Source organism: Cyprinodon variegatus, unplaced genomic scaffold (assembly GCF_000732505.1).
Source record: "Cyprinodon variegatus isolate N-32 unplaced genomic scaffold, C_variegatus-1.0 Scaffold275, whole genome shotgun sequence".
Lineage (NCBI taxonomy): Eukaryota > Metazoa > Chordata > Actinopteri > Cyprinodontiformes > Cyprinodontidae > Cyprinodon > Cyprinodon variegatus.
The window spans coordinates 820,777-830,566 of NW_015150728.1; the positions used below are offsets into that span (position 1 = coordinate 820,777).

General features: G+C 36.1%; 1 protein-coding gene across 1 annotated transcript in view; it reads right to left on the minus strand.

Annotated features, from left to right (window-relative positions):
* Positions 1–6,085: 6,085 nt before the first annotated feature.
* The window catches only part of pigk (phosphatidylinositol glycan anchor biosynthesis class K), a 49,843-nt gene continuing 46,138 nt past the window's right edge, over positions 6,086–9,790 (minus strand). Inside the window, exon 11 of the mRNA XM_015383075.1 lies at positions 6,086–6,695. Within this exon, the coding sequence (XP_015238561.1) occupies positions 6,579–6,695 (117 nt within the window). The 3' untranslated portion in view covers positions 6,086–6,578. The remainder of the gene's footprint in view (positions 6,696–9,790) is intronic.

Here is a 9,790-nt window from a genome sequence, read left to right on the forward strand (position 1 = left end):
TATACACACACTCACCGGTCACTTTATTAGGTACACCTGTCCAACTGCTCATTAACACTTAATTTCTAAGCAGCATTGAGCTTATTTAGAGTAATAGTTGGGATCTGGAGCTTGTAGCTGGTTATGTAGCAAGGTTATCTGTTCATGGGGACATTCATGTTGCTAGTAGCTTACCATATGGGGTTATAACATAGAGTAGTTTAAAGGTGCATTGTGCATGCTTATTTTTTTTCCTTTTCCCTATTAATGTCCTTACAACTGCCCTATATGTAAATTGAACTTTCCCTTATTTATTGCAGTTGCCTCTACAGGTTCGATTTGTCCCATTATATGTGATTAGGGCCCTTTTCTCTAGGAGTACAGTGCTGCGTTAGCTGTTAGTGAAGGGGAGTTAAGCTCTTTTCAAAGAGCTTTTGACTCAGCTCCAAAAAAAAGTCAGTTTAGTTCTGTACATTTCCAAATTCAGTTTTTGTTCAGAAATGGCTTTTCCATCTACTAAATGGTTTGAATAAAGGGTGATAGGACATTCATTGTTCAAGATTTCAAAATATGGGCTGAAATATGCTGGAATTATAAGAATTATTCTAAAGATAATGTATGTCTGTACATTTCCATTTTTAATTAATGATGAAACAGTCTTTAAGTTAAGATCCAGGGACTAAAGAAATTTGCATTTTTTGCCCACTGTGCAGGACACTGAGACAAAAAAAAACAAAGAAGTTAGAAAAAAACAGATAATTTAATAGAATGAATCAGGATGAATTAACCAGTAATTAACACGAAGGGGTTAACCTGATTCATCATGCTGGAACAAATTAGTATCTGTCCATGTTTCACACAGTAAGTTCCTGATGGAAGACCGGCTTGTTGTCCTTTGGACATTATCTAACTTTACAGACATGGGATCTTTCTATTACTTTGGGTACAATCTAGATTTAATAAACTACATTTTATTGACTTAGACAGGGAGGTTTACTTTAAGCTCACTGCAGTGCAATTTATGGACGAGTTTTTGGTTTCCACAAGTACTGCAGTGACTACAAGTATTTAAAGTAAAAGGATGCCAATAAAATAACTGGACTTAGCTTTTGTGTTTTGTCCTATATTTAAAAGACCTAACATATTTAATAATATTTTTTGTCATTCCAATTTTACATTTCAACAAAATGTGTCTTCTCCATGTAAACCCATCAGTCTTAGGGAGCTGTGAACAGCTTGCAGCTAAGATCCAGAGTGATTGTGTGTGGGGTTCGAACCAGTTATTTGCAGCATTATCAAAACACAAATGTTCTGCTTTAAAAGGTAAGTTGCTTCTTCTCCTCTTTATCAAGTCCAAGGATCCCAAAGGACTTTACACTACACTCACAATCCAAAAAAGTTCCAGAAATTCTGCGTAACTAGAATTTAATTTAGATATAATCTATGATATAATCTAGAAACATCTTTCGGAGGAAGGCCGAAACGCTTTTTAACAACCAAAACTTTAAACCTTCACCATCATTATGTAAATAAAAAAATAAAAAACTGTACTAGGCAGATTTCCTTTGTAACTCTAACCAACCAAGCTTTGTGTTTTGGCTAATAAGGGTCTAATTCACTGCTGATATTTCTAACTCTATATATAAAACACACCATGTCCTAATTACTACCCTTATGGTCATTTCCTTTTAGGTCCCTCCCTGTGTCACCATGGTAACCGGTTGCATCTAAGCAGGGCTATGGGTGATTTTATTATAGGTGATTTTACTATATCCTTCCATAATATCTATCCTTAAACCTGATTTAATCAAATAAATAAATATATATATATATATATATATATATATATATATATATATATATATATATATATAGATTGTATATTGATTAAATCAGGTTTAAGGATAGATATTATGGAAGGATATAGTAAAATCACATATAATAAAATCATATCAATCATATATATATATATATATATATATATGGCCAAATTATACCTTAAATTAATTAGCAATATTTCTGTACCCAAAGACATGTTTAAGCTGTTAATAAAGTTTTGCTTAATTATCTACTAACAGGGTTTACATTGAAGTTTTTGTCGCCTTCATTTAAGTTTAAATAATCAAAGACAACTTAAGTAACCTGAGGTTTAACCAGTTCAGCCTATGCTAAACCCACGAATGTCTGGTATATAGATAAAAAAAGTAGGATTTTCCAGCAACATAGCAACTTTGACCTTAAGCCGACACCGTCAGTTAGATAAATAAACCTATAACAGAATTAAGACAATCTTAAATAAGTAAATTTGACATTCAAACGTTTTAGCACAGAAGAAATACTTTACTGTTTTCAAAATCAAAAAAGTAATTATCAGAACTTCAAATGTGTCTCAGAGAAAAGAATTTTTTAAATGGTGCTTCATTTTTTTTTTTTGTTGTTGATTAGTGTTATAAGGAATTGGTGATATCTCAAACTTCCTGACTGTATGGTTAAATTGAACCTTCAAATGGGGAAAAACAGAAAACATACCATTCAAAACCAAATCCTATAAAAGCTAGCATTCACCAACCAATCGTCAGTCAGAACAAAAGTTTAAACGACCAACACTGTGACAAGCCAGAAAAAATATTGCTTAATTCTCTGAAGCTCACTGTTAGTCAAAAGTTGCATCTAGGGTCTGCAATAACTTACCAACTGGAAACCTGCAATGGTTAAATCTTCTGTCTTTCCTAAAATAAAATGGTAAATATGTTGGGAAATATAAGCTACATTCACAAGACATTCAAAATACATCTCTTCTTCCATATATGTCACCTATATCTAATGTTTTAATTATAGTCTGAAGATGATAAATCAGATGTTTTCAACTCATCGTGGGATTCTAAAGCACAGCAATCGTGTTCTGAACTACCATGCTACCTCAAACGCAGACTACAAATAAAGCAAGCATCTTAGACTTCCTTAGTCGGCTCAAAATGCGCATCATTTACAGCACTGCCGTATTGCATCCATACTGACTTACTCTGCAGTCTAAGGTTGCTTGCATTAGATTGCAATTAGCATGTAATAATTAGGTTTTAATCAAAAGATCTGCAGCACCCCAAGATTTTAAGCACGCAGATACAAAGAGTATTTGGCAAAAGCATCTCAGGTCTATGGCCAAGTATGGTAAAGATGGTATAGTGCTGTGGGTCCCTTTCTTGTCCAGAAGCTGAGAGAGCTATGATAAATGTCAAAAAATTTTGTCAAAACTTTTTGCATGACCATTTCAGTTCACAGAGCTGAACAAAAAACACAAAATGCTTAAACTAATTTGACAATAACCACCTAATCTTTGCTTGAAGGGTTAGATATTTAAAATCATCAAATTCCTGGAACATAACTGCATACCTTCCATTACCAATCAGGATTTTCTCTTCTTTTATAAAACACCCAATTAGAAAGATGAAAGAAGATTTTTGTATTTCTCGTGTTTCAACTCATAAGACATTACAGTGTAGTCATGGGGTTTGATATGATATATATTAGCATTTGTACAGAGCCATGAAACATCATAGAGGGTTTTTCAACATATAAACCACCAATACCAAATTTTTACATAACCAGAGTGCAAACATGGGTCTCATTATGCTGCAGCTTGTGAAACATTAAAAGTCCAGGTGCTCTTACTTTGGTAAAAGGGGGTTGCACAAATGTTTTACTTTTAACTTGTGTTGGATTTCTTATTTTAAAAAATATATTCCTTAATATATTCCCCAGATAGATCTAGGAATAGAGGATTTTTTTTATTAAACTGTTTTTTCACACATTTTGAGACAACACAGTGATTGTTGTTCAGACAGCTGAATTTTGAAAAAGACTGCATCAAACTGACTGTCGATGCATTTTTTTGCACCATGTTTTTTCTCCCACAATGTTTACATTTGATCACTGCTGCACTTTAAGAAAATGGAAATGTCATGAGAGCTATTCAAAATGAAACTTTACTTCGCATACAATCCGTGTATACCGAATGACAATAAAAGTTGTCTAAGTCTAAGAGTGAAAGGGGTTGTAAAAGCTAAAAGCAAATGCAGTGTTTATTTAGGAGTCATTACTGAAAATCAAACAAATTAGTCTAAAACATTCTTTTCTTTTCCATTCAGTTTTTTTATTACTATGAGGGCTATGTTTTGTTACTGAATAGGAAGAAAGAGAAGAAAAATGATTACAGGAAATAAGAAGTAGAGATGGAAAAGGAGAAGAAACAAGTGTTGCATAAATAATGCAAAAGAAAAAAGGTACACAGTGTGGCTGACGCAGCAGCTGCCTTTCGGTACATATGGTTTCATTTCCAGCTTCATCCATTTTCCATTTCAGCCTGGAGATAGGTTGGCAGCAGGCGGCCAATGGGCGGTGCTCGAGCCAAGGAGCTAAGATAAACTACCTCCGGTTCAATCTATTTGCCTTCACTCCCTCTGCCAAACAACGATCCTAATGCAGAGTGGTTACACAGGGGAAAGGGCCCAAGAATAAACGTCTTAGAATAAAGTACATTTATTCAGGCCAGCCAGTTGGTCTCTAGGGTTTCAATGGCTTACAGCAGCTGGAGCAAACGGGATACAGAATGGCTGCAGAAAAGCTGTCCATCACCCAGAATACAATCAGCAGCACACATGGCAGGGGAGCTAATGGATGCTCCCACACGGAACGCAGTTTAGTGAATGGAAACATGGATGGGTCTATCTTGCAGCATGGGATTACGTGCAATAGTTATCCTTCATAAGTGTGAGCCGTAGGTCAAAGGGGTGTAATGTATATAGATGGTTGGGTGGTATGGGGGGGGCACATTAAACAGTAATCTCTCACAACCAATCAGCCGGCTCTCATGCCACGTTTTTCCTTCTTTGACCTGGCAGACAGTCCAAGTAGCACTTAAACAAATAGGCTGCTGCAGCTGAAATATGTGGCGCAGCGAACACTTGAAATAAATTATCTGCAGGCTTAGTTCAATGCATTATAAGCATGTCTGTGCAACTGTGGAGCAAAACTCTGCATTGGGCACGCAGAGGAATATATTCCAAGGCTTAGAGAAACAGAATATATGAAGATGTAAAGGAGCTAAATAAACAGGACAAAAACAAACTCCATACTATACACACAATATTTAAATGAAGAGTTTATATACACTAACATTCAGTGCATTTTATCACGTTATATAACTTTAATGTATGTTATGGGGGCTATATCTATAGAGCAACAAAAGGGAGCAAATAACACAAGCAAAGAGACATGGTTTTAAAATTCATTTCAAGAAATAAATAAAAAAAAATGATGGCATGTATGTGTATAAAGTCCCTCTTACTGAAAAAACAATAAATGCAGTGCAACCATTTTTTTCAGTCTTTTTAAATCATTCAATATTGATATAAAAAATGAAAAATACTCTGCATCGAATGTATTTTCTTAACAATTGGCCTAATTTTTTTTGTTAGTTAAAAAACATTTTTTTCAAGCTGCTAACCCAACCCACACCCTAATTTTAATGTGGGGTAAGATGAGTGAAAGCATTATTCAACAATCACCCATCACTTTCCTTCCATTTCTTAATTATAATGCACTTTTTGTTGGTCTATTACACAACATCCTGAGTTACTTTGTAGAAGAGTAGCATGATCCAGAGTTCAGCGTTTTCCAAGAGCTCCTAGCCAGCTCCACACTAACAGTAGTAGTAAAAATAAGACACACTTTCAATGTTTTAATAGGACTATACAATAAAGAAAACAGAGATTTGGTGTTATTAAAACAAACAAATATTCTTTCAATCCTTGACAGAGGCCCCAAAATTTTAGCTCTACTACTGGAAATGTATAAACAGAGTTTGTGTAGCTTTTTTTGTTTTTATCCAGTGATTATCTATTTACATACAATCCTCTTAAATAACCATTTTATACATGCATGTCAATAGACTATACTACTCTAAGCAGCTGAGTCCAGACGAGGCAACTTTCAGCCAGAAGGTCAGATCATATCCATCAGACACTCTGAACCAGTTGACATGAAGACTCTGGCTGCAACTTTAAAAAAGTCTTGGCTCTCTATATCTGAACAGACCCCTTTTACACAATTTTATTTTCATAAATTTTGATTTATAAATATTTAGGAAAATAATTCATCGTCAGATTGTTAGGAGACATTTTAATGTTTGATTTACTTGTCAACAACTTCCAGAAAAATTGAATATCTAAAACAAAAAAAGGACAATTATTTTTAGCAGGAGTTTGCCTTTCAAAACAGCTACAGCAGCTGCTTCTTTGGCCATTTGGAAGAAATAATCCCCACACCTAAAATGCATGCTCAAGGAAACATTTGAGATATATTACTGGGGTACCACATCTTTTTAAGTCTCTTGCACACAAAACAAACAAAAAAACAAAATTAAAGAACAGAAAAGGCACCAGTAGTTTTATGGAGTTTTGTAGAAATCAGTAGTTTCTGCTGTTCCTTTTCCCAGATATTCAGGTATATGAACCCATCACAAGCTGTGCCTTCCTCCCCAAACATCCCTTCAGAAAAGACTACCAGGTCCTCAGATGTCGAGCTGTGCCGGCGCCAAGTCCTTAGAAGATGTGTTTGAGGTGTTTAACACCATAGGTCTTGAAAAACACCAGGAGGATTAAAGTCCACAGGCCCAGGATGAAGCCATCAGGAGGATGCCAGTCTTTCTGCTTTGGTTTCTGTAGGAAGGTGGGTAAGGAAAGGGGGAGGGCAAAGGAGGAAGGAAAGCAGAGGGGATTGGAGTGAGTTATGCTGTGTATATATCTCCTGTTGAGCCAATCTCTGATTGTTCTGTCATTCATGCAGGCAGGCAGGCGAAGAATCACGCACACATTCAACTTTATCTCTTCAAACGTTCGGAGTGCACCTACACACAACATCTCGCACACACAGGTTCAAGCAGGAAGGTGGATGGTGTAGCTCATCAGCACACCTCCCCGTCTTGTGTTTGTCCCATTCACTGCCACATCATCGCTTTGTGTACGATTATACTTTTAAATCTTGCTCATATTAAACATGCAGCTCACAAGTAGCACATTTATATGCTAATGTGGCTGCAATATTCTGCAGAGAGATGAGAGTTAACCTCTAAAAACATCTTGCGAACTCCTCTGCTAGCGACGAAGCGTCTGCTGCGCTCTAAAGATGTACGGAGGAGATTTCTGCAAACTGTGTCTGTACCTATTCTGATTGCTGTTGCACAATTAGAAAAGGACCAGTCAGACCTGGTAGCTGGCTCCAAGAATCACCCAACTTCTTTCACTGTGAAAATGAAACGCTCCCAGAGAAATAACAAAAGATTGTTTATAACAAGAAATCATAGATATACCATCTCTTTATGACATCAGAAGATGAGTTAAGAGAAACTGTGATCATTTTTATAAATAAAAGTAATCAAAAAGGAGTTCCAGCCTTGTTAGAAGAAAAAAGGAAAAAGAAATGTAGATGATTTCCCTTACCCAGTTCTCTGACAACATAACTGGAAGAACAAATGCAATTAATTCTGTTCATTAATCCTCAACACTGTACCATAAAGCCACATCCAGGCACACAGTGTTCAGCATTAACCTTAAGAAACTGAACCCTTCCCCCTAAAAAACAGGCAATAAGGTCCAGAAATATTTCTCTTCCATTTACCAACCATCTTGTTTAGTTGATTTTTTATTTTTTATCTGCTTTCTGTTGTAAATAGCTTTATTTCATCGAAAAGTCAAAGGATTTTAATCCATGGAATTTTTCCCCAGGTAAATGGGATACTGGGTAATTTGTGAAGAAAATTGCATTCCACCTCCGGTTCAGAGCGTGGAGGTAATAAAAAGACAAAAATAAAACCAGCTGCTTCTGCCATTACCTCAGCATATCTATCCTATTTTAAAGCCTAAACTGCAGCTCACCGCCATGTAAAAACTCACTCACAATTCACTCCTCTTGTCAATCGAGGGTGACACCAGTGGGCTAGTGGCTCAAAACTGGAGGTATAGCAAACCCCTGGTCAGCTGACGGCACAGGAAGTACAGACATCTCCAAAAATGTCAGAGCCCTTTGGAAATCAAGCAATAGATCTTGATAAACTAAGCAGATATTTGAGTTTCAGACAACCGCACCCTCACCTAAAAACAATCATAAAATGATTTATTAGTTGATGGCTGCTCAGCACATACCTGCTTAACAAACTGGCGGTAATCTACAAGTCTTATGCGCAGATCAGGAACTCTTTTTCAGAAAAGTGCAGACAAAGGAAAATTGAAAAATAGCTTGGGTTTAGAAAAACCTCATGCAATGGATTCATGTTTCTGCAAAAGAAAATGAGCTAAGTCAAAGTTATGAGACCATTTCTTTAGAACAGCCTTTGACTGTTAACTGAGGTATTAGTTTGTTTTAATTACCGACTGCATCTATCAAGTCCTTCATTTTAATGTTTAATTCATCCAAAAACACTTTGACCTTGTACTGAATTGTGTTATGCAAAAAAGTTTCCTTCCCTAATTTAGGCTAAAGAACAATCGACTAATATAGTTTATGGTTATTAGGTATCTGCTTGTATCTTTTCTGTAAATGGTAAAGTTTTAATAGTTTTAATAAATAGAATTACATGCAAATATATTCTGAATACATAGAATGAAATGCCTTCAAGCTTCTATATAAAATTCAAAATAAGCGGCATACTTCAAACCTCAAAACATTTTATGGTTGTGAACGTACCCGGCAATCACTGCATTATATCCAGCGTATAAGAGTAACAAGAAAAATTGCCATGCAGATGGAATATTTCATCTAATCTTGATGACTCCCTCGTAGTATTTCAGTTTGTCAAAGAGTCCAATTGCATTCCAATTTCACTCAAGTAGGCAGTCTCATATGTTTGCTGAATTTCTCCTTTACCCAAGAGGCAAGTACTGCTGAATTGGCATATGTAGAGTGGAATCCTCTGCTCTATTTGTGTGCATGTATAAATGAGAGCCTAGCACGCTCCTACTGAGGCGTGTGCTGAATGCCCAGTGTCTGCAGCGACTGCCCACTGAGCATCTAATACGAGTCAAATGTGGCATTCACTGTTAAAAAAAACAACAACACACCAGCTGACAGTAATATTTCAAGAATGATCTTATATTCAGGTTTAATTTTGTTAACAACTGCTTTGACAGTCCCTGCATAACTAACAATCAACGAAAAATAAACAATGTTCATTATTTTCCTATTGAAAGAATGGCTGTTCTAGCCAGCAGAAAGAGGTCATAATGAGTGTGACCCTGCTCTACCATAAAAAGGACTCAGAAATGCACCTGGTCTGATTTATGAAGCAGTATTTTAAACTATTGTTAATATGTTTTAAACAATGCTTATTTCTTGCTCGACTTTCTTCTTTTCAAATCCTTTCAGACGAACAACTGTTTGTGAGCGACTTGGCCTCCGTCCCCGCCTGTCTTTTTTAGGCCGTCACTTAAACCCGAACTTCAGGATGTGTGACGACGCTGTGAATTTTCAACATAGAGAGGCTGTAGACAGCAGCAAAATTGGATTAGGTCTAGGTCCAAATTTATTTAACAGCTCAATCAAGTCGAATCAATAAAGCTCTGCTGCTATCCGAGAATGCTAAAGCAGCTACAGGGAAGCATTTCTGGGTCACTTTAGAGGTTTTTATCAGAGGAGAGTAGTGTTTGAGAAGGGGGAAAAAAAGTTAATTCATAAATACATTTCTGCCAAATGTGTTTATATTACAAAATGCATTCAATGTTTCAAAAAAACAAATCAAAGGACATCCCTAATAAAACCT